General features: G+C 48.3%; 2 protein-coding genes across 3 annotated transcripts in view; one reads left to right on the top strand and one right to left on the bottom strand.

The window, feature by feature from the left end:
* LOC122366930 (uncharacterized protein C1orf131-like) overlaps window positions 1-3,160 on the bottom strand; it is a 44,026-nt gene extending 40,866 nt beyond the window's left edge. Inside the window, exon 1 of the mRNA XM_043339601.1 lies at window positions 2,916-3,160. Coding sequence (XP_043195536.1) covers window positions 2,916-2,946 — 31 coding nt within the window. The 5' untranslated portion in view covers window positions 2,947-3,160. The remainder of the gene's footprint in view (window positions 1-2,915) is intronic.
* Window positions 3,161-4,455: 1,295 nt separating this feature from the next.
* LOC122366934 lies at window positions 4,456-24,291 on the top strand. Of its 2 annotated transcripts, none has more exons than XM_043339604.1 (3): window positions 4,456-4,670; window positions 22,872-23,537; window positions 23,738-24,291. In XM_043339604.1, the coding sequence occupies exons 1-3, from the start codon at window positions 4,602-4,604 to the stop codon at window positions 23,963-23,965; spliced, it is 963 nt and encodes a 320-aa protein (XP_043195539.1). In that variant the 5' UTR covers window positions 4,456-4,601; the 3' UTR covers window positions 23,966-24,291. The 2 variants fall into 2 exon arrangements, with proteins under 2 accessions (XP_043195539.1, XP_043195540.1); XM_043339605.1 differs by lacking the exon at window positions 4,456-4,670 and adding an exon at window positions 22,402-22,605.

Here is a 24,291-nt window from a genome sequence, read left to right on the forward strand (position 1 = left end):
ACATAAAATCGGCTCTCACCTCGAGACGCGTCCACTCAGCCACAAGACAGAACAGGGAAAGATGGCACCCGGAAAACCTCGTCGGCTGGTCGTGTCGCGAGCGCCATCCATTGGATAAGTTTGGCACAATTCGCCCTGATACAACTTGGACATGATACAACTCTCCCCGCTCTCCCCTATGTATTTCACACGGTGACTAGTATTTCCAAGTTCTAACCGATATATTTCACGCAGGTAGCCGTATTGGTGAGGCAGAAATAACGGAAAACGCATGCTCGCAACAGGGTGATTAACATTGTTATGCCATTTACGTAATAAGGTATGCATGAATAATGTTAACTACGCCGTTGTACCTTATGTAGGATAGCATAGAACAGATCCGTATGGTATTGAGATTGACTAACTTTTTGCAAACATTGAGCAATGATGTATTGGTTTTTCTGATACACAGACAAGTGTTGTTACCTTTATGTGGCTTTTATCTTGTTTGTGTCATTATCATCAGTGTCATTATTACGGAGCGAGCGAAGCGAGCGTAGTCTTTCCTTAGATTAACGGAAATTTCTGAATATGAGCGGCCGGCCGGCCGGCCGGCCGGCCGTGGTCACGCTTTTGCGAGGCTTATATCTCAGCAACCACTTGACCGATTTACACGCGGTAATTTTTGTAGGGTAGCTTCATTCCTTCTACCAAGAATTGGACTATTCCCGATGCATGTGGGTGACCCCTTATGCACGTGCCACGTGCAAAACGAAGAGGTGTCAGTTTTGTAATTGTTGCAATATCTCGGTAACTACTTGGCCGATTGCGCTGAAAGTTGGCATGTAGGTAGGCACCCACTAGGCAATGCATATACATGTGCCAGAGTTGGGGTGCTGCTGCACGTGCGCACGTGCAGGGGTCGTTTCCAGATCTCGGGAACGGCTGGACCGATTGCGCTCAAATTTGGTACACAGTTAGGGACCGGTTAGTAGGGTGCCGTGCACAAGTCAGTTGGGACCCATTTTGCACGTGCGCACGTGCAGGGTGCCGCTTCCAGATCTCCAGAACGGCTGGGCCGATTGTGCCCAAATTTGGCACATCGCTAGAGACCAGTTAGTAGGGTGCCGTGCACAAGTCAGTTGGAGGTACCCCCTCGCAATTTCGCACGTGCAAGGCCCACCCTCTCGCTCGCTCCGTTAGTCGCCCCAAAAGGCGTTATACTGGTTATTACGGAGCGAGCGAAGCGAGCGTAGTCTTTCCTTAGATTAACGGAAATTTCTGAGTATGAGCGGCCGGCCGGCCGGCCGGCCGGCCGTGCGGACGCTTTTGCGAGGCTTATATCTCAGCAACCACTTGACCGATTTACACGCGGTAATTTTTGTAGGGTAGCTTAATTCCTTCTACCAAGTATTGAACTATTCCCGATGCATGTGGGTGACCCCTTATGCACGTGCCACGTGCAAAACGAAGAGGTGTCAGTTTTGCAATTGTTGCAATATCTCGGTAACTACTTGGCCGATTGCGCTGAAAGTTGGCATGTAGGTAGGCACCCACTAGGCACTGCATATCCATGTGCCAGAGTTGGGGTGCTGCTGCACGTGCGCACGTGCATGGGTCGTTTCCAGATCTCAAGAACGGCTGGACCGATGGCGCTCAAATTTGGTACACGGTTAGGGACCAGTTAGTAGGGTGCCGTGCACAAGTCAGTTGGGACCCATTTTGCACGTGCGCACGTGCAGGGTGCCGCTTCCAGATCTCGAGAACGGCTGGGCCGATTGTGCTCAAATTTGGCACATCGCTAGAGACCGGTCAGTAGGGTGCCGTGCACAAGTCAGTTGGAGGTACCCGCTCGAAATTTCGCACGTGCAAGGCTCACCCTCTCGCTCGCTCCGTTAGTCGCCCCAAAAGGCGTTTTACTGGTCATAGTTTATCGAGTTTACCTATTTTATCCGATATCGTATATGCACGCATCGAGTGTGCTAACAAGACCACCAGCTATGAACACACCTTCCACCTTTGACAAAAGACCTCTTGTTCTTAAGACGAAAATGTATTGGTTTAGCCATTTGGAAATAATAATAAGACTTGCGCATGAAGTCAGAAATTAAGCGTTCTTCTTATATCTCAGTCATCCAGATTAAGCAGAAAACGTTTAGGACTTAGGAAGGAAAGGAGTAGTAAGGGAAGAACTTGGGAAGAACTATAGGGAAGGAAAGGAATGGAAAGTGAGGAGACTTAGGAAAATTGTGCATAAGTGTGAATTGCAAATGTTAACAATTTTGTATGTTATGTGCGAACGGTAAGAGGCTGCGTTATCTGTGCTTTTGCCAGTTCCCGTCGTAATGCCCACTTGTTTGTGGTTGTCGGGTGAACCGAAAAATAAACAAATAAATAAATTAGGGAAGGAAGGAAGGAATGAAGGAAGGAAACAGCACAGTATCTATGCGATCCGGCTCGAAAGCTCTGTGCTTGTTGACCGGCTAAATAAAGAGCCTTTCTTCTGCTATACCTACATCGTCCTATGAAACACAATGGACGTAAATCGTTACACAATGGACATAAATTGTTACACGATTGCACGTAAATTCACGGTCGGACCTTAACTAATGAAAGATTCTCAAAAGATACGCTTCATGGAAGAAGTTCATACGGGAATAAAATTAAATACCACAATACAATTAACTACGTGGCATTTCTAGGGTCTACTTTTAACTCTTTCCGACTCATTTTCAGTCGAAAATGAGCAACCGACTCATTTTCGTCGGTTGCTTTTTAGACATCAAAAGCTCTGATAGAAATCGAATATTTGCTGAAGGTTTTAGCAGTGTTATTGGGCATCTCCTATTGCGAACGTCTTTCTCTGTTGCATAAGACAGGTTGCATAGTGTTTCGACGCAATTAAGTTCGTATAATTATTAAAAGGACTGTCTTACCTCCACGATGTCTTCGGCGCACCTGTGGCATGATTTGGCGCTGGTTTTTGAACTCTTCGTATGAAGATATGACGTTTGACTACAAGCTGTCTTGAATGTACGTAGATTCGCTCAAGCTTTATCTGTTATGGGCCGCGAAGATAAGTCCTAAAGGTGAGAATTATTTTCAATATCGTTCTCCAATTTTGGTGTGTTTTGTGGAATTTTGGCCTGAATAAATTCCTAAAACCCTTGCAAGACCCTGATTTGACCAAGAACGTGACGTTGTTGCAAGACGTCTTCTTCGAGTAGTCACCAACTTTGAATGTGACACTACATAGTGACATATATGTTAACTAGCAAGTTATTCGTCTTGAACTAAACGGAGTCTGAACCATGTTCGGAAGGGTCTACACATACGTACTGCTTACAGCTGTGATTTTGACCGCTGTGAGTCAAAGGCAAGATACCGTGGAGTACTCACCCTGGTCTAGCTGCAGGGTCCCTGCTCAGCTGACCGTCATACTCCCACGCCCAGCTCCCTGCAAGCGACACCACCGCAAGTATGACAATAGACGTTTGTATCTTGTCCTCTTACTACTATTAGCTGGTGACGTGGAGCTCAACCCTGGCCCAACGCATGCTGTGAACGACACTGATATTGAACGCGCATGCAGTGCTCAAAGAACTGACGAGTCTTCAACATGCATGGTGTGTAACAAGGCCTCCGATCGACTCGTGTTGCGGTCCCGCACTAGAGCAAATGCAGTGATCAAGTGCACATTTGCTGACTGCTGCAGTTTCGTTCATAGTCGCTGTGAGGAACAGAGGATCGGTGAACTTGTCACAGAATGGATATGTCCTATTCATTCTCAGGACTGTGACAATCACCAGTCACATCTACAAGGCTCACCATTACAGCCTACAGGTGGTGATCGTGGTGATGGCTCCGCACGCGTCCTCCGTAACCACATAGGCTCACCATCCGAGCAGCAGCAGCCGCCACCCGAGCAGCAGCAGCTGCCAACCGAGCACCAGCAGCCGCCACCAGAGAGGCAGCAGCCGCCTCCTGAGAGGCAGCAGCCGCCACCCGAGAGGCAGCAGCCGCCACCCGAGAGGCAGCAGCCGCCACCCGAGAGGCAGCAGCCGCCACCCGAGAGGCAGCAGCTGCCAACCGAGCACCAGCAGCCGCCACCAGAGAGGCTGCAGCCGCCTCCTGAGAGGCAGCAGCCGCCACCCGGGAGGCAGCAGCCGCCACCTGAGAGGCAGCAGCCGCCACCCGAGAGGCAGCAGCCGCCACCCGAGCAGCAGCAGCTGCCACCTGGGAGGCAGCAGCCGCCACCCGAGAGGCAGCAGCCGCCACCTGAGCAGCAGCAGCCGCCATCTGAGAGGCAGCAGCCGCCACATGAGAGGCAGCAGCCGCCACCTGAGAGGCAGCAGCAGCCGCCACCCGAGCAGTGGCAGCCGCCACCCGAGCAGCAGCAGCCGTCACCTGAGAGGCAGCAGCCGCCACCCGAGAGGCGGCAGCTGCCATCCGAGCAGCAGCAGCTGCCGCCACCTGAGAGGCAGCAGCCGCCATCAGAGCTGCCACAGCCGCTATCTGTGCCTTCCCAGCCGCCGTCCGAGAAGCCACTGTCACACAATCGGTCGCCGCCGACTGAGCCATCTGAGCCTGTGCCTGGACCATCATTCCTGGCGGTCACTCTGATGGATGTGATGGAGGCAGTGCGACTGACACAGCTTAAAATGGACAGGATGGCTGAAGACATCAGTCAGGTGAGGCAGCTGGTTCAGTCATTGCAGCAGAACGGCTGTCAACCTGAACGCTCTTCAGCGTGTCATGCCCAGTACCCAGCAGAGGCTGACACACAGCAGCTACTGACAGCTGAGGACTTATCTCGCCAACACCGGACGACCGCTGGAGAACGGCACGCCGGTCGCCAGCCCGCTAATGCAGGGACGTCTTTGCTGGTGATCGGTGACTCAAACGTGAGGCGACTCGAGGGAATGAGTGAACGCGGCCCCAGTAAACCCGCTTTTCACTCCATCTCAGGTGCCACTACCGAGCACGTGAGACAGGACATCAGCCAGGCCATACGCAAATGTGGTGCTAAACGGGTTGTTATACATGCTGGGACTAATGACGTAACTCGCAAAGGATCCGAACTGGTCGCAAAGGACATATTCAGTTTAGCTGACCAAACTAAGCGTAGGGATGGTGTAAGCGATGTGTTTATATGTAGTATAATCCCAAGAAAGGACACCGGATCCTTCATCTACAGCAGATCTGAGAGCGTCAACAATAGGCTGCGCACTCTCTGCTCACAGAGTCCTGACATCAAATTTATTGACTTGCGGCAGGCTCTGCACAGCTGTAGATTCAGCGGATTAGCGAGAGACGCAGTTCACTACAATAGGGAGGGTGCCACGCAGACCCTCAGATCGATCTCACAGTTGACAGGAAATACTTTTTTATAGGGTCTGAGCACCGAAGACCCAAACATAGTGTAGTTAATGAGCCAGCCAAGGAATCGTCAGGTTCCCCAGTCCCCGCGTCTCGTACCTCGCCTTCCTTGCCATCAGTAGCCGCTGCCTTGGTCTCGAGTCCATGTAGAGTGCTGGGTACCAGCATCAGCCATAGTCGCGTGCCGTCATCAAAATACGTCTTATCAGTAGGTAACCTGAACGTAAGATCTTTGACACCCTCATCAGATATTGTGTCAGATTATGTTAAGCGTCACCACATTGATGTGTTGTGCCTTACAGAGACTTGGCTAAGGAGGGGTGAGCCTGATGTACCCATTGCCAGTATGAAGTTGGCCAGTAGAGTCGATAGGTCGAGGAAGAAGGGCGGCGGTGTAGCCATCTACTGCCGCAATGACCTTACGTTCTCGAAACTCTCTAGCCCGGCTCTTCATGGCTCCAGCCGGCTTGAGTTAACTTGGATAAATGTACAGTGTGGCCATAACCGAGCACTGGCCATAGGTTGTGTCTATAGACCGCCCAAGTACGATGGCATTAAATTAGATTTTGAGGCGCTAGAGGTATCGATTCAAAAGCTCTTATCGGCAGGTAAATGTGTTGTATTGTGTGGCGACTTAAACTGTGATCTGCTTCAACCAAACCTTCCCCACGTTCGATCACTGCTTTCTGTCATCGGCAATACTGGACTGCAACAGTGCGTCAGCCACCCGACCCGCATTACAAGCTCTAGTTCCACCCTCATTGACATAGTTCTTGTTAGTGATTCTTCTATTGTGACAGAATGCTCTTCGCTAGACTGTATTGCATCCGATCATAACTTAGTTATAGCAAAAATTAAAGTAAGGAGAACTAAAGTGAAACCCAAAGCAATAACATTCCGCAACTGGAAAAATATCGATTTTGAGTCATTTTCTAGAGATTTACGGACGATTTCCTGGTCACAAATAGGTGATGATACTTCTCTTGATGAGGCATGGAAAGGGTGGACAGACTCTGTAACTCCTGTCATTGATCGTCATGCCCCATTCATTACTATTTCACTTAAACATAAATCTGGTTTTGGTATTTCAGCTGAAACAAGACAGCTTATCCGTTCAGCAACTATTCAGCTGCGTGTGTCTCGTGTCTCTGGTTCCCCAGCTGACATTGCTCTTTATAAGCGCATGCGCCGGCAGGTAAGGAGTGCCATCTCCTCAGAGCGACGTTTAAAATTTGAGTCCAGTATCACAACTCATTCATCCAGCAGAGATACGTGGGATCTGATAAATTCGACCTTGGGTAGGTCAAAGGCCACTCAGGTCCTAGATAAGCATACAGCACAGTCATTTAATGACTTCTTCTGTTCGTTAGGGTCTAATTCATCCACCAGTGCTAATGTTGTTGGGAATAGAAATGACACTGACGTTGTTTCTGGTCCAACTAGAGTTTTATCCACCAAATTTGATCTTCGTCCAGCAACGCTGGCCGAACTTCGTTCTGTAGTGCGTTCGCTCAAAATGCATTCATCAGCTGGTCCCGATAAGCTGCCTACATTTTTATTTAAGTCTTTCTCAGGCAGGCAGCTTCTGCCGCTTTTGCGTATTTTGAACGCCTCCATCAACAGCGGTACCATACCACTGTGTTGGAAAACTGCAGAAGTTGTCCCTATTTTTAAGGGTAAAGGTGACCCCAGGGATGCGACTAATTACAGACCGATTTCTCTGTTAAACGTTGTGTCTAAGATTCTTGAAAGAGTTGTTTCACTTCAGCTTAAGACATATTTAGAAGACTGTTGTCTGTTATCGGACGAGCAGTTTGGATTCCGACCTGGTCATTCCGTAAACCATGCTCTCATTGCGTTGACAGAGTCAATTCGGTCCACCATCGATAGCGGCAAAATATGTATCTTGGTGTCATTAGATCTGAGCAGAGCCTTTGATTCTGTTGATCACAGTATATTGCTTCAAAAACTTTCTCATTACGGAATTGAACACCCCTGGTTTGAGAGCTACCTTGCTGAGAGATGTCAGTATGTTCGAGGCTGTGATGATTTTAGAGGCAAGGTCTCATCAGGTGTTCCGCAAGGCAGTGTCTTGGGCCCAACGTTGTTCAATTTGTTTGTCAATGATATGACTTCTGTTGCCAATAACTTGGGCTCCCTAGTCCAATACGCAGATGATACTCAGATAATTGTTTCAGGTAAACCTCAAGACATTGATGACATTATAAATCGTCTTCAAACATTGCTGAACAGGCTTCGTGTATGGTTCTCTCGAAATCGCCTGACGATCAATGTCAGTAAATCACAAGTAGCTGTTTTTGGCTCTAAAACTATTTTGAGGCGAATCAACTTGCGGAGCATTACTATCTTTGATGCTGTGATACCCGTCAAAAGTACATTGGTGAGTCTAGGCGTGACAATAGACAGTTGTTTCACCTGGAGCAGTCATATTGACAGCGTCGTAGGCCGATGTATAGGCATGTTAATCCGCCTAAGTCACCTTCGTCATGTGTTACCTCCCAAAACCATCGTATTATTGATAAATGCTCTAGTTCTTCCTCATCTTCGCTTCTGTGTGTCTCTTTGGGGCACATGTGGTCTGGCTCAGAGGAAGAGAATATCAAAAATTGTCAAATTTGCGCGGCGCATCGCAGGTAGAGAACATCAAAATATTGCATGGCGCGGTGACCTCGAGTTGGAATGCAACATTGCTGTCCTCACCGTTGTTCGCCAGTGCCTACTCTATCCAGAAACCATGTCGCCGTTACTTTCATCCCTCTTTAGGACCAGGAAATCGGAACGTAATACGAGACAGGCTTGTAACCTTGATCTTATTGCTCCTAAAACTGACTTCTTAAAACGCTCCTTATCATACCAGGGTTCAAAATTGTGGAACAGTTTGCCGACACAGATAAGAAGTGCATCAAAGGAATTGATTAAATATCTTCAAACAAAGGAGCACACAGTTTAATTGTCATACATGGGACACATGGTTATTTATATCTCCGCGTATAATGGATTGCTTCACACTGCGCCGAATATTGTGTTAGTCGATTATGTGTTCATATATGAATATGTGTGAAATTGTATGCATGTGTGCGTCTGTTTGTGCTATGCCACCGTAATGCCCACTGTTCTGTGGTTGGTGGATGTTTGACATAATAATAATAATAATAATAACTTTAATTGAACATACATATAATGACAAAAACCCTTTACAATTATACCTAATAAAAAATAAGCACAAGGGGACGATTTGCCGACACTTCTCAACATGACGCTTCTCTACTCGGCGGCTTCTTGATCTATAGGTATCACTACAAAAATCAACAGCGTTAATCTAATTGACTTTAAATACGCTGTTACAGAGCAAAATAACCTAAACCGTGCTCAATGTGCAGTCATGAGACTTTGTGTCTTGCCGAACGGACATCTACATATCTAAATAGCTCAAAAATCCCCTCAAATTTCTAGGTCTCGCATATCGCGAACGTTGAGCGAAGCCGTTGCCGTGTTATCAGCCCATGTATATCATACAGACGACCTGCGTGCGGGGCATCGGGCCGGGGTCAATCGGAACGGCCCACAGTGTGTCGTACGCGCCGTAGAAGAACACGAACCCGTTGTCTGCAGAGCCAGGCTCGTACATGTCCCACTTGTTCTGCCAGTACGTGGACGACGAGCCGCCGAACATGCTGAACTGACCGTTCACATAGCGGATATTCATCCAGACGCGACCAGAAATTTTGTTGACGAAGAACGAGTACTGGGAGCTGGTCTCAAAGGCAGGTAGGGTGGCTCTGGTTCCAAACTGGGCGGCGCAGTAGTCGCTGTCGTCCTGCCAAAGGGACTCTGAGTTTCCGGGTGAAGCGATGAAGTAGCAGGCCGTGCCGATCACGGTCCAATCGGAGGGACACGGTGGCGTGGTGGTGGTTGTGGTGGCTGCCACGGTTGTGGTGGTGGGCGCAGCCGTGGTTGTAGGCGCAGCGGTGGTGGTAGGCGCAGCGGTGGTTGTCGGCGCAGCCGTGGTTGTGGTTGCTGCAGCTGCTGTTGTAGGTGCAGCTGTCGTTATCGTTGCCGCCGGCGTCGTTGCCGCTTCGGTCGTTGTTTCCGCTGCCACCGTGGTCCCCGCCGATGACGTCACTGCTGCCGTCGTCGTCACCGCTGCCGTCGTCACCGCTGCCGCCGTCGTCGCCGTTTCCAGCTGGCTGACAAAGATGTCCGTCCCGGGGGCAGCGGTGAGCTGATCGGCTGTAGGAGCCGCCGACAGCAGCAGACACGAGTCGCCGCTCGGCTGCATGGCTGCACAGCCGGGGTTCCTGGCGCAGTGGATGGCGCACAGGGTGGTCCAGCCGCCAGCCTCCACCTGCAGTGGGACGCCGGTGAACGCCTGGTCACCGGCGGTCTGACGGAACAGCCTCGCCGAGACGCCAGCAGCCAGCAGCAGGGGCAGCAGCAGGAGCAGCAGCCGTCCGCCAGCGCCGTCCATGGCAGTAAATATCGCCATCCGGGCCAGCCTGTAACAGGAGCTCTACCTGAACACATGACGTCAATAACTGTGTGAGAATATAAGCCTTTAGAATAGATATGATCCAGCCAGTGCGCCGTTCAAGAACTGATGCAAAGGTGTGTAATGTGTATTTACTTCAAGAAAATCTCAGCATCAGTTCTTGTTTGCTATTGCAATTAACCCGCGCCCCGCTGGGGGGGGGCAGAATCTGCCCCCCCTCCCGTTTTTCGCCAATAACTTCTAAACGCGTTACGCCAGCGACGTCAAACTTTCAGTACCTTATCATACATCAATTTGACACGTTCCCTGAAAATTTGAGCGAAATCCGTCGGATTTTTTTGAGAAATTGACGTTTTAGTGACGTCATGTTCGCCATTTTCGCCTAAAAAACGGCAAAATTTCAAACGCCGCTAACTTCTTCATTTTTAAAGGAATCAAGACGTAACAAAAAAGGTTATACGTGATTCTACTTTGTCTATCAAATGGCTATCTCGGTTTTTTGACAATTTTGGATTTTGGCCAAATTTTTTCCAAAAAACTGACTTTTTGGGGAGAATATTTATAAAATCCAAAATTTTGAGTTTATCGAAAAAACCGGAAAATATGTCAAAGAAGTGGTCTATGTGCACCTACATACCAATTTTTAGAAGAATCGGTTCAAAATTGTGGGAGTTATTCAAAATTTTATGACGTCACGACACACAAAAATTTTGAAAAATGATATTTTTGGAAGTTCTAGACCTCGTACGGAAATAAAAATAGCACCATTCGATTCGGCGTGGAAAACTGCATCGGATAGACACCTTTTTAGGCCTTAACAACCAACTTCAAAATTTGACCTCACTTGACCTGACCTTGACCTGACCTCGACCTGAAATTCATCCTGAGGTGGTCCATATCACTTATTGAGTGCGCCTATTGAATTCCATGAGTAAAATGACCCATAAAACATGTGTCGCACATGCCCTTTTCTATATTTTGTTTTTGGTGACCTGACCTGACCTGACCTGACCTTGACCTTGACCTTTGAATGACATTGTGTGCAACGAATATTGTCTTGGTAGTCTAAGAACACGTTTTGGGCAATCAGTCTTAGTCCATTCTTCGGCAACTACGGTGCAAGGCCGATACTGTAGAAACTTGCATTTTGTACCCTTGACCTGACCTTGACCTGACCTCTGACCTACTTAAGCAAAAAAATTTGGGCTCTTAAGATCCGCCTTGTTGAGAGCTTTCGATTGCCGTTTTCCCCGTCTTTCTACGACCATCGGTTCGGAAGTTAGACAGGGGGGGGGGCAGAATCTGCCCCCCCCCCCCCAGCAGGGCGCGTATGGCTGAATAGCCCAGCGGGGCGCGGGTTAAAGCAATTAAATTGCTAAAGCAACCAATCGCGAAGAAAAAGGAACCCGTTTATGACAGCACGACAATAAAAAGATGAACTGTGTTAGCATGAGTCGGTTATGAACCAATCACCGTTTCGATCCACATACGCCTCTCACAACTGGAATTGCTAGCTCCAATGTCCACACTATGATATGAGTTAGCATCATCAAACATTTATGACTTCAAACAAAAATATATCGTATTTTATGAAGCAATATCGATAGACTTTTATGCAAAAGTTTGATAGGTAGCAAGCAGCAATCGCGATATAGAATGCCTCTTCTAAAGTAGTCGACAAATCGATGGCTGTGTCCCGCGCATCAGCACCGCACCAGCCACGTCGAACGGTCGGGCTGGATAGAATCGACATCTAACAGACTAAGAAGCCTGGCAAAAAGCGATAACTGAATTGAGAAAAGGCTCATTTCAAGACCGCTTACTGCTTACCGATGGATTTAAGCCAAGCTTTAGCCAAGTTTTTTGAGCGATTGCACCCTCAAAAGTGTGGATATATGACGATGTGAACGATGTCGAGGTCGACCTGACTCGGGACGTCAGGGCTGGACTGGAGGTCAGCCAAGATCCGATACGCTTGATATACTTCACAAACGCCCTATTGACATTTCGGGAAAAAACTAAGCAGCAATTTCGGTGACAGGTTTAGCTCGTTCTTCGTCCTTTGTATTTTGAATTTTAGTTTGTTAAGCTATGTTAACTAAAAAAAGTCTGAATTTCTTTTTGTTATTTAATCTAAAAGTCACAAAACAAGAACAAAACAGGCATAAGTTCGAGAAGAACATTGACAGTACTTTGCAATATACATGCCAAGGGAAATATAGCGGAGCGGGATAGCATAATCAAACTTCTGGAACGTGAAACAAGCAAAAACGTCTTGCCTTAATAGCACCCCAACGTTTAAAAAGTTCTCTGTCATCTTTTGTTTAGCATAACTATTTTATATTCCTTCTAGACTGTGCATAATACTGATAAAAGCAAACGAGATGTATTTTTATTTTATAGCTTGGCATTATAGGTATGTATATTAATTAACATCTCAAACGAAATTGATACTTTGATTTATTCAAGACTGCCACAAAAGCAGCCTGCGCAACACCCTGTTCCAACAGTTAACAGTGAAACGATCCCTATCTAACAGAGCGCAAACGACTACTTCCGATTTTCCCTAGGCCACATCCCCCGGCATACCTTCGCCTGGCCGCCGCTGCTCGGGCGGGTCCGCCGGGTCCCCGGACCGGAGTGCAGGGCTGAGCGCCCTCAAACACGGACGGTGTTGTCGATGACGCCTGTTTGCCCGTCTCCACGGCACGGGGAGCCGTCAGAGGGTCAAAGGGACCGCCAGCGTGAGCGCCGTGCTCCGTAGGGGGGGGGGGGGCATTAATCTCCAGACCCCCTCAGTTTGTCGCTCTGCGTGACCCATTGTCTGCACGCTGCAGCACCAGCTCTTGTTATGTGCACGTGTGCACCGCACAAGACAGCGTTTATTCGCACTTTGGGCGGCTTTGAAGAAATCATTTTACTTCCGCACGCGAGCATTCAGCATTAGTACGATGACAGTTCGTGAGCGCTAGACTGTGAAAGCGAACGCCAGGCGCCATTTAGATTGACTGATTGATGTACAAACGTACGCACTGGCTGCCTAAACGAATTAAGGATGCATTCAGTTATATCTCTCTAGAAAAAAAAAAATGCTGATAAAAGTGTGCCGGCGCCAGTGACGAGAGGTATGTGTCTACGCAGCTAGGTATACGAGTGCACGGCCCTGACAAGAATAATTATTTGCTATAAAAAACGGACTAAAAAACACCATCCTGTTTAAATGGTTCAACTCAAGCTTATTATTTTTATGATCATGGAAAAAGTTTTTGCTTGTAATTTTGATATAGTTAGATTAGAGAATAAAGTTGTGAAGGTGGCATTACCTAACACAAAGAGAAAGGTGTAGGTGGTATAAACCATTTTCTGCACTACATATGTGAAATTTATGGCGATGCTGGTTGTAAAGGGCTTCACATTCGGAATGCTATGTAGACTGTAGAGTACAGAACTGCCGCATTTTGACCGGGCAAGCACGACCCTACCCATTATACCACGAACGTTCGTGATCCTACCGTCCCTCGCTACGCTTGGCCCCTCCACATCATATCGGGCTTTTGATAATGGTGTCGGGCGGTTCAAACGTCACATTGCTCTACAAAGTCACATTATTATACCTACTTTTATTGCCCGTAAAAATAATGTTCACAGCCAATGGGCTGGCCATAAATATTTGGCAGCTAGGTGCAGTTTTATATCGACATGATTTGTAGGACAGGTCTACCTTTTTTACGTCAGAGACGTGAGTTCCTCAGAGATGTGATTTGTATAGCGAGTCCATTACTTGATACGGCAAGCTTATTCCTACATGTATTGTGATTTGTGACATTCAGTAGCCTACTATGTCAATAACGTGCATGAAAGCCAGTGGCTTCCGGATTGTGTACTTACGTGCAACATATATACATACAATTGGTAGATGGGGCTAATGAAGGACATTATGTAGAAGCAATTTTGTTACCACACTCTGATGTCGGACGTTTGTAATGCACTGGGGTGGTTGGCACCATTCTGCGTGGCAGGGAGTGCTGTTTTATCGATGTTTCTCTGGACATTAGCCATGCTGCGTTAAAGGTAGCAACAAAACTTCTGTACTAAGTAATCGTAACCAGTATAACGCCTTTTGGGGCGACTAACGGAGCGAGCGAGAGGGTGGGCCTTGCACGTGCGAAATTGCGAGGGGGTACCTCCAGCTGACTTGTGCACGGCACCCTACTAACTGGTCTCTAGCGATGTGCCAAATTTGGGCACAATCGGCCCAGCCGTTCTCGAGATCTGGAAGCGGCACCCTGCACGTGCGCACGTGCAAAATGGGTCCCAACTGACTTGTGCACGGCACCCTACTAACCGGTCCCTAACCGTGTACCAAATTTGAGCGCAATCGGTCCAGCCGTTCTCGAGATCTGGAAACGACCCCTGCACGTGCGCACGTGCAGCAGCACCCCAACTCTGGCACATGTATATGCAGTGCCTAGTGGGTGCCTACCTACATGCCAACTTTCAGCGCAATCGGCCAAGTAGTTACCGAGATATTGCAACAATTACAAAAGTGACACCTCTTCGTTTTGCACGTGGCACGTGCATAAGGGGTCACCCACATGCATCGGGAATAGTCCAATACTTGGTAGAAGGAATGAAGCTACCCTACAAAAATTACCGCGTGTAAATCGGTCAAGTGGTTGCTGAGATATAAGCCTCGCAAAAGCGTGACCACGGCCGGCCGGCCGGCCGGCCGGCCGGCCGGCCGGCCGGCCGGCCGCTCATACTCAGAAATTTCCGTTAATCTAAGGAAAGACTACGCTCGCTTCGCTCGCTCCGTAACAATGCTTCCGGGTTTCAACAATAGCTGCATTGTCGTGGTGTCCGTTTCAAAACACCGAGCGTAAATAATTTCGGGCATTAATACCTACACATTACTTCACATGAATCGCAGCATGGTTTCGTCCCGCTCTTGCCAATTATTAAATATAAACACATTTTAAATATTATTAAGTATGAGAGCAAAACAGCTATTACATTATTATTAAACTCGCTAGGCTCACCCCATGGCGCAGGCCGTCACAGAAAGACCGGCCCGCGGTGACGCCACTGTCACTGGGAGTACCACCAGATGGCACCAACACAAATAAAAAGTACAGCTACCGCTGCACTGACGAGAAAACCACAAACACCACAAACACATCGCTAGTTTTAGTCGGCTTGTTTGATGTTTGATTAGTTCAATTAAGCCGTCTATTCATGCCAGTTCAGGGCGTTGGATGAGGGTATCAAGAGACATAAGACAGGCTTTGTAATGATGAGACTTAGCCGGCTCGCCGAAGAGAAGTTTGTCAGCCTGTCTGTAGAACTGACGTTGGCTTGACGTTGGGTCAGACAGCTCAGTTGCTGAAACGGCTACCACCGATCATTATAACACTTGGTGTCCATCCTCGGAGTTCAACGGTGTGTGTAGGGGGGGGGGGGTTGGAAAGACTCCCTCGGTTCTTCACGAATAGCTCCGTCCGTAAAATGCAATGAGTAGCCCGATTTTCAGTATCATCGTGCTGTTAATCACTTTCGTACATAAATCGTGTACCAGTGGCGGATCCAGGGGGGGGGGGCAAAATGGGCATTTGCCCCTCCCAAACGGCATAATTTTAACATTACGCCTATGGACAAGGCATGGAAAGAATCGATAAATTGTTATGGTTTCCCCCCCCCCCCCCCCCAAAAAAAAAAACTCTGAGCTGGATCCGCCCCTGTCGTGTACGACATGTGCATGTACGATAATCACACAATACATCAACAAGAACACTTAGATAAAATTTCAAGCAGTTGCCAGTTATGAAATAAAACAACTTTTGAAAATCGTTAAAATAGTAAGACACCTGGGAAGAGATACTTTTCCGTGTATCACAGGATAATGGCGACGGGCCGGAAACCCCAGTGTGGCTCAACGACCGCGAAGAGATCTTTGGCAACCAATAACTGGAGTTGACTCCAGTTATGAACGGCTAAAATACGGGATGGTTAGTGACCAATTTGCCCCGAGTGGCCGCTTTGTCCCGGTCTTCCCTATATAGGTATGGGTCGAGTTTCATAACCTTCACAGACCATGACAGAGCCAAATATCTTTAGTTCACAGACCATGACAGAGCTAAATATCTTTAGTTTTCGACGGCCGCATATAGCACACTCTCAGGTATGTAAGCTCTTGCTCATACATCAAACTATCGGTTACCAAATCGTATTACTCCACGCATCAAACCGGTCTTGTCCATAACACGGCACCTATTCCCCATCCCTAGTCGGGTCCAGTTCACCTCTCGCCACCCGGAGAGAATTCCTCAGCGACCGGTGCGTAGCGGTGACGTCCTTTGCGCAACGCCCCGCTCCCTAACCTGTCACCGGCGTGTGTATGGCGCCGAAGACAGGTCTCAGCTGCCTGCGGCGACCGGTGCTGACCTCTTGACCCCTGAGCGCCGGTCCATATGGCTTGTCGCCTAGCAACAGAAATTGTCTGCGATGGAACATGGGTTGGTGGCATGTTGGGGACTTCGATTTTTGAAAAAATAAATAAAATAAAAAACATTTGCTTTTTATTCGGGTAGGACGACAGTGGATGTGTAGATACCATTGCACGGCTAGAGTTTTCTGTAAAAATCTTTACCCGACATTTATTTTCAATCGTTCAGGTTTAAATGATGCCACCTCCTTGTCTACCTATCTCATCAAGTGTATTTCCTGGGCTGAGAGGAATGACCCATGACCACGAGCTACTTTTGCTGTATTTTTTTGCGATGTTTTTGTTTGAATGTCGTTAAAAGACAAGCAAGAGATGTGCTTTCTGTCACATTTCTAAAACGTCCAGTGACTTCCGTCTATCCCTTTCTTCCATGCATCGGTTTTACGATAACCGTATTTGTGGACCAAAACTGACCGCTGGGCAGCTGTTTTCCCTGCATAGTACCTAAACGTAAAAAAGCATGTACACTTATTGCCTTTTGTCCTCGTGCTCATTTGGTATAATAGCAAGCTGAACGACCATCAATCGCAATCACCCAGCTAACTACCGTGCCATGAATCGACTCCGGTCCCATAAACGTCCCAGCTCCTCCAACACACAAGGCCATCCAGTTCAGCCCGTCGCCAAAGTCTCGTCCTCCACCCTGGGGCGGCGGGCCCGAAAACCAGCCTCGCCTCTGACCGAATTGGCCAACACTCGGCCATTGTAGAGGAGAGAGGGGTCAGGAAACTGCCAGGGGGAAGCCATAGCGGGATTCCCATGCGGGGTATTATCCCATTAATCTCGTATTATGAGACGTGATGGGCGAGGGGGGCCACTGGACGGGGGGAGGGGGCACGCGTGCTGGTGTCAGTAGTGAGTGCCCGCGGGTGATGATTCTCATGTGTTTGGGCTGGACCGTAAATCGGTTACTATAGTTCGTTAATTTTATGAGTGTGCGGAGGATGGGACAAGGTCGCATCGGGTCCCATTTGGCGGGGCATAACACATGGGTCAGCCAGGCATGGAAAAGGGAGAAGCTGTCAAATGAAGCGGTGTACTGTGGAGCGTGATTTTGACGCTAAAATGTAATCACATGACCCAGGAAAGAATCGTATATGGCGAAATAGTTTTGTACAGTTCAATAAGTTCAGCAAGACTGATTTCGGGCTTGTTGACTTCAGCATGAATAGTCGATCAGAAGATTTCACGCAATCTTGCGCATTTTCCAGCTGTTTAAAGGTAGTGTGCCACCTTTGAAAGATTTCCCATTTTTTTTTTCCTAGGATAAGAAGCTTCTGTTTTTACCTAATATCGCAAAAAACAAATCAAAAATGGGCCTGGAATAGTGCCTTTTTCTCCTAAAAGTTTATCGGTTTTTCGATATGTATAATAACTGTAGTGGGCTCACCTGCAAACAGGCGTCGCCAACAATCGCGAATGCGGCGCACATGTGACAATAAGCAAAGGTCATTATAGTGTTACGACGTACGGGAATGAGTTATCAGCTGTCTAATCGTAGACAACACAATGTCGAGCCTTAAACTGTAAGCCTGTATTGGTATTGTTTCTTTTATTTGGCTGTCGAACATTATTTATGGTTTGAAATATGATTTTATGTAAAATAATTGATATGAAAAAGCCGTCTCATAAGTTATGACCCCATTTCACCACACGCAAGTGGCAGAAATGACAATGATCAGCTGACGCATTTTTCTTGGCCGAAGTCAGAGCGCGCAGCCCGACGCACCACCACCGCACCACAAAGTATGAGCAGAAGCCGCGCCCAAAGCCAGGGCCCCGGTAACGTGAGGTAGCCGAGTCGGGGCAGCGTGCGCTGACCCAAGCCGGGGCCGCAGCTTTGGGCGCGGTCTACCGCATCCCCGCGGGCAGCCCCGGGCTATCACATGACACCGGGAGGACGCGCGGCTCCGGCTTGGGTCAGCGCACGCTGCCCTGAGTCCTGACTCGGCTACCTCACGTTACCGGGGCCCTGGCTTTGGGCGCGGTCTACCGCACCACCTAACAGGCGTGTTCGAAACCGCAGGAGCTGATGATGAACGGGTTTATCGAAACTTGATTGGATGAGCATATCGGTAATAGCGATTTCAGTGTGTGCATTTATTGTTCATAGTGGTGTGAAATGTGGTTGTTGGGGTACGACCGACAACCCGTCGGGGCGAATTTCGCATTGGGGTACTCAAAATTTGAAGAATTTAAGACGTTTCCATGAGTTTTGAAGGTATGGATAAGTTCTAAAAATCCGGTTCTCCTTATCTGGGCCATTAACTCCATACGGTCCAGGAAAGCTGGCACACTACCTTTAAGTAGCAAATGAAAAACTGGAATAGCCACTGACATATTCCTCGTAAAAGGTACAAACCACAAATGCATAACATACCTAGTGGCTGGTTGTGGTTACGTTCTAACTTCGAGATATAAATATTAACCTTCTGCCTGGCAGGGGGGGGGGGGTCGATGCGACCCCTCAGGTTTTTTTTGCGATGCGCGCCAAACCATCCTTCTGATCGTGCTGACATTTTTAATAGCTTCTGGGGCGTCCTTTGCGCAACTTTTGGTAAAAAAAAAAAACATTTTCGGGTCACGTCAGGTCACCGAGCTATGACGTCATAATAGGTAGTAGGTACAACCTCCGACCGTTTTGGACAAAATCGCACATACCGCGTACCTGGACGTGATCTCATCGACAAGAACAAAACTATTCCGTGTGATTTATGTCAGAATTTGACTGGACATGAATCTTTACATTGTATACAGTATATTAACCTTTCTAGGTCAACCAAGGTAAATGACCTCGCATGTTCTGATGTTCACACTGACCTCTGTGATATGAGCTGTGTTTAGTGGGGTTCCTTGAGGTCCTGAATCTGAATCTGTGGTTCAATTTTCACCTAAACGCCTTCAAAACTGTTCCTTGACCTTTACAGGGTCAACCCAGGTCAGCTCTCGATATTCGCGACCGTCCTCGCCGGCGGTGGGTGTTACCTCCCGTGTTCCCGGAGTACGTCACGCCAGCAAAATGCAATCACTAGGTATACATCATTTTGCTGCTAATTCGTTGAAAAACACGGTCGTGAAAGTTTCACGTCGCTATCTTTCAAAGATTCGCCAATATTGGCTAGGTAATTTGGAAAAATTACAGCCTTTCCCCGAAATTTGACCTTTGACCTGCCATAACTGGGTCAAATATTGACCTAGGGTTAAAAAATATACCACCAATCGCGAGTACTCGTTGAGAGCAATTTATTTGACTTTGTTACGAAGCGTTACGACGCTTAATTTCGAAACGCCGGGGGAGGTCGCATCGACCCCCCCCCCCCCCTGCCAGGCCGCTCTATGAACTAATGCCCTGCCAGGGTGAGGTTTAATGGACTGATCGCATCCTTATGAATTCTTTTGCACCAAAATGAACGTTCTCATCATGTCTATCATCTGAGCCCGTTACCCAACGCACCGGTATGCGGTTGGTCAAGCAGTCGCCCCGCAAAAAGCCGTTCTTGTTCCTGCTTTGCTCCATATCGAGTACCATCCAGCGCCGAAAAACAGGCCGACCTCTCTGATGATTCGTGAAAGCATGGGCGACTGATCATGAGCGGACCGTGAACGTCAGTTGCTACCCGTGATGAGTAGTATCGATGGAATAGTATGCCGAAAGATATGATCGGCATCCGTTCCATGCCACTCGCTGAATCAATCGGAGTCTCGCGCAATGTCTACGTAGGCATCAATCTGGGCAGTAATCGCTACGCCATGTTAGGATCACTCGTGAACGTACTATGAATATAATACAAATACAAAATGATTTTCTTGATATATGCATTCAGATGTGGGGTGAGGCTAACTATACATGGTTAATGAAGCCCGCGGAAAAATTCAAGTGCTCTACAGAAGCAGCGATAAGGAAGCGTAAGAATAAATCACGAGCCTCCAGATTGTTTCACAAGCCCTCTCTGATGATTGAGCAAACAAACCAGCTCACTCAGTGGCACGTCAGGCGACATTTAAAGATCATTCTGTGTCATCCCACCCACCACCGAAAGCTCCGGCTGATGTAATCCACGTGATGGGACGGAATTTCAGCCAGACTCGTCCACTCCTAATGGTGCGTGCCGCCGTCCCGCTCCACCGCATGACTAGGCAAAGACTTCTGGAACTGCGAATAGCAATGTAACGCGAGCGTTGCCGAGGTGTCCGGCGGCGCTTGAAGGGATCTGTGAGTCGTGCAACTTTGATCACCGCTCGATGCTGCATGCTGTCACCGGGGAATATCGCTTCATGGTCAGCGCCCATGCGAACCGTCTCACGGGTTGAAATCACAATTGGACCCAGCAATCGTGAACTGAATCTGCGGTTTGCCCATCAATTTGCCTTCGTGGCAACAATATATTAGATTTATGAGCGCTTGTGATTGCGCCTGTTGGTCAAACATCCGTTTGAGATGGACAGAACGCCATAGACGCATAGCATGGGATGTTTTTTAGTTGGAAACGGACCTGGGGTTATTATTTATTTGTTATTTATTATTCGCATAATCACCAACAGGGAGCACCGCACTAATATGTAAAGTTAATAGTAGATAAATGAATAAATAAATAAATCCGAGAGTCATTATCAGACAATTAAAAACCGCCACGGGTCACACTAGCACCCAAAAATATTGACAGCACCTATCACAGTTAGTCACGCACATAACCGATAACAGCGAGTTTAAAAGCAAAACACGTGTCATTAAAAATGTCGACGACAACGTATGCACGTTTGCGTAGCTACATATAGCTATTAGCTATGCTATTGTGTTTAACCCGCATAGCTGAGAAACGGAAATTTTCTGATGTCAAATGACATCAAGCGCATATGTTTCAAGCTCATCAAAATTCGATGGGATGATGGCATTTCGCATTTGAGAACTTGTTATTGTTTCATATTAGCCGTTTTCACGACGGCCATCTGGTACACATTTGGTGCACATCTGGTGCAGACTAGGTGCAGATTTGGTCAAATTAGGTTTAGTGTGTCTCTTAGTAGCTATCAGCTAGGGCTGCACTATTTGCTTATATGCCTGCTTTGCCATATTATCAGAGAGCTCATCGATTAAGACACTGAAATAAATTCATAAAATAAAGATATTTCCTGTAAAAGAGATTAGGCGCAGATTAGGTCAAATTAGGTGCACTTGCCGGATAGCCCGTCGTGAAAACGGCTGTTAGCGGAATCAAGAAAATGCTTTGGCTGCTACGGGAAGGGGGGATACCTTTTCTAATGATTTAATCGCAGATTTTGCCTCATTATCTTCAATACCATTCACTTCCTTGCTAGAAGGCTATCGCATGCTGAACAAGTCGGGGTGGAGGTCAGGACTCAGGAGTCCATAGAAAGCTTCTGTCTCTAGCGGGCAGTGTCATACAGATCCCAATCATTGCGTATTGCAGCAATCGGCAACGGTAATGAAAGGCGTTAAGGAATCGGGTGCAGCGAGGCGACAGAGGCAGCCGTGTATTCTTGCCAGCTGAGGCATGGCGACCTCCAGAGTTTTGCTACGCGTCTGCGCGTTTCATGCAGTGTTGACTTTCTTCCTGTGCACTTCAAAAGAGGCACTTTGCCATATGCCATTATTAATATGGTCAACAGAACGGTTACCTATAATCACGATTCACGAAATAATTGAATGTAGACTATAAGTATAGAATATGTACATGTACACAAATGTAGTCTAGGACATGATCATTACTTTCGGTCGCAGAATGCATATTCTGTGCTGTTATTATACCCAGAAGTCAGAACATAATGATGTCCTAGGCGATTCATAAGCATTCCATCGCAGCTAGTCGAGCCACATAATTATCTAGCTATGTCGAAAACTCTGTAGTCAAGCTGCTTATGATAAATTGCAACGAAACATGCACCTTTTACTGCAGAAAACAGATGAACATCCCAAAATTGGCAATTATGATCAACTAACACATATTGACAAAATTCTAAATATTTTTTTTCACACCTGTTACGCGGTTAAAATGTGTACTATCTCCAGTCGACCATCCGTCGAATAACGGCAGCTTATCGCTCCCGCGCAGACCCGGACCAGGCCCAACCTCTTCGCGTTCCATGTCGGTGGGGAAAGGGCGGCCGGTGGGCACCCGAGCTCTGCTCGACGGTCGTATATAAGCGGCACGCGCCCCACTCCAGACATCAGTCACACACACAAACCATCACTGCGGGGAGCGGACCGGGAGCAGAGGTGAGCCCGACTGGGTGAAACGTGCTCAACGAGTGGTTGAATTGCAAAACTAACATTAAAAACTGATGTGAACCCTTTAACTTCTTGCCACCCGCTATCGATTTTCAAAATTTTGATAATTTCATTTGAAGTAGTGATATCTGCTTCGTTTCGCCTGTCTATCAAAATATTTAATGTTGGGTTTTTAATATTCGAATCAATCCATTCAGCTATTCAACATATCTATAACCTCACTTCCTCACACTAACCCCCGTCGCCGACCCCAGATGCTGCGACACGTTGTTCTTCTGTGCCTGGTGGCGGCGGCCGTTGCCGAGGAGGTCGCCGTCAAAGAGGAGGTGGCCGCCAAGCCGGCGGTCGCCGAGGAGGACCCCGCCGACGACCTGTCCGCTGAGGCCAGCGTCAAAGACAAGCGTCAGGTGGCGTACGGAGCGCCCACCGGACTGGCTCCCTCCTTCGACAACTTCGGGGGCGGCCATGGAGCCGGCTTCGGAGGCGGCTTTGGAACCGGTGTGGGTGGAGGTTTTGGTGGAGGTTTCGGTGGCGGTTTCGGCGGCGCCAAGTGCCGCGACGAGACCAAGTACGTGCTCACCTGGACCAAGACGGTGATCCCGGTGACCGAGTACGACACGCGCACCGAGTACCTGCCATCGACGCTGTACAAGTACGTCACCGAGACCCAGTACTACCCGCTGACCCAGGTGCAGCTGGTGACCACCACGCGCGCCGGCGGCCGCGAGTACCAGGAGGAGACCAAGATCGCCTACCGCACCGACACGGTGGTGGTGCCCCAGGTGGAGACGGTCTACTCGACGCTGGTCTTCACCGAGGACGAGCACGTGACGGTGACGGAGACGGACCACTTCACGCAGACGCAGGCGCAGCAGTACCCGGTCGAGGTGACCGTCACCAGCGTCCAGCAGATCCCCCAGGTAAGGAGAGGGTTATAAGAGCGATTATACAGCCTCTTTATTCAGGAATTACTTTACATTGAAGTGTTCAGTGAAACTAGAGAAGCTGTTGAAGCTTCAGGTATTTTCAGAAATGCAGTGCAGGGGGTCTTGTTTTTAACTGCTTGTCGATTGCCATTCTACATAGGCTATGCTGATGATCACTCCCCTTCCCTCGGCAGATCCAGACGTCTGTGGTACAGGTGTACCAGACCCAGTACCAGACGCAGTACGCCACCAACCAGTACGAGGTGGTGCAGACGCAGACGGTGGACGTGCCGCAGGTGCAGTACATCACCAACACCATCACCAAGCAGCAGTACCAGACCGTGGCCGTCACCCGCACGCGCCACCAGTACCACACGGTCACCAAGTGCGCGCAGAAGGGCGGCTACGGCAGCCGCTACTAGACTCGCCGGCCAGCTCTCTGACCTCCCCCCTCTCTCCCTCCCTCCCGCTACACCGACACTGTGTTGTGACAGGTCACTAGGCTAAGGTGCGCGAATTCCCATACTGTGATATATATCGCCGGTTGTGCGGTGCCATGTTGACCAGAGGAGCGGCGCTGAAGTGGTGCCGCGGGTCGGACCAGTCAGTCGCCCGTGACCTCGTGTCTGTGCCCCAGCGGACAGCTGAGGGTGCAGACTGTTTGTGTTCCTTGTTTGTCGTATTTGTGTTATGCAGCTTACGTACAAATGCTTGATATAATAAATTAAAATTATATTAACACGAAAAA

This window comes from Amphibalanus amphitrite, unplaced genomic scaffold, assembly GCF_019059575.1.
Source record: "Amphibalanus amphitrite isolate SeventyFive unplaced genomic scaffold, NRLGWU_Aamphi_draft 000840F_arrow, whole genome shotgun sequence".
Classification (NCBI taxonomy): Eukaryota; Metazoa; Arthropoda; class Thecostraca; order Balanomorpha; family Balanidae; genus Amphibalanus; species Amphibalanus amphitrite.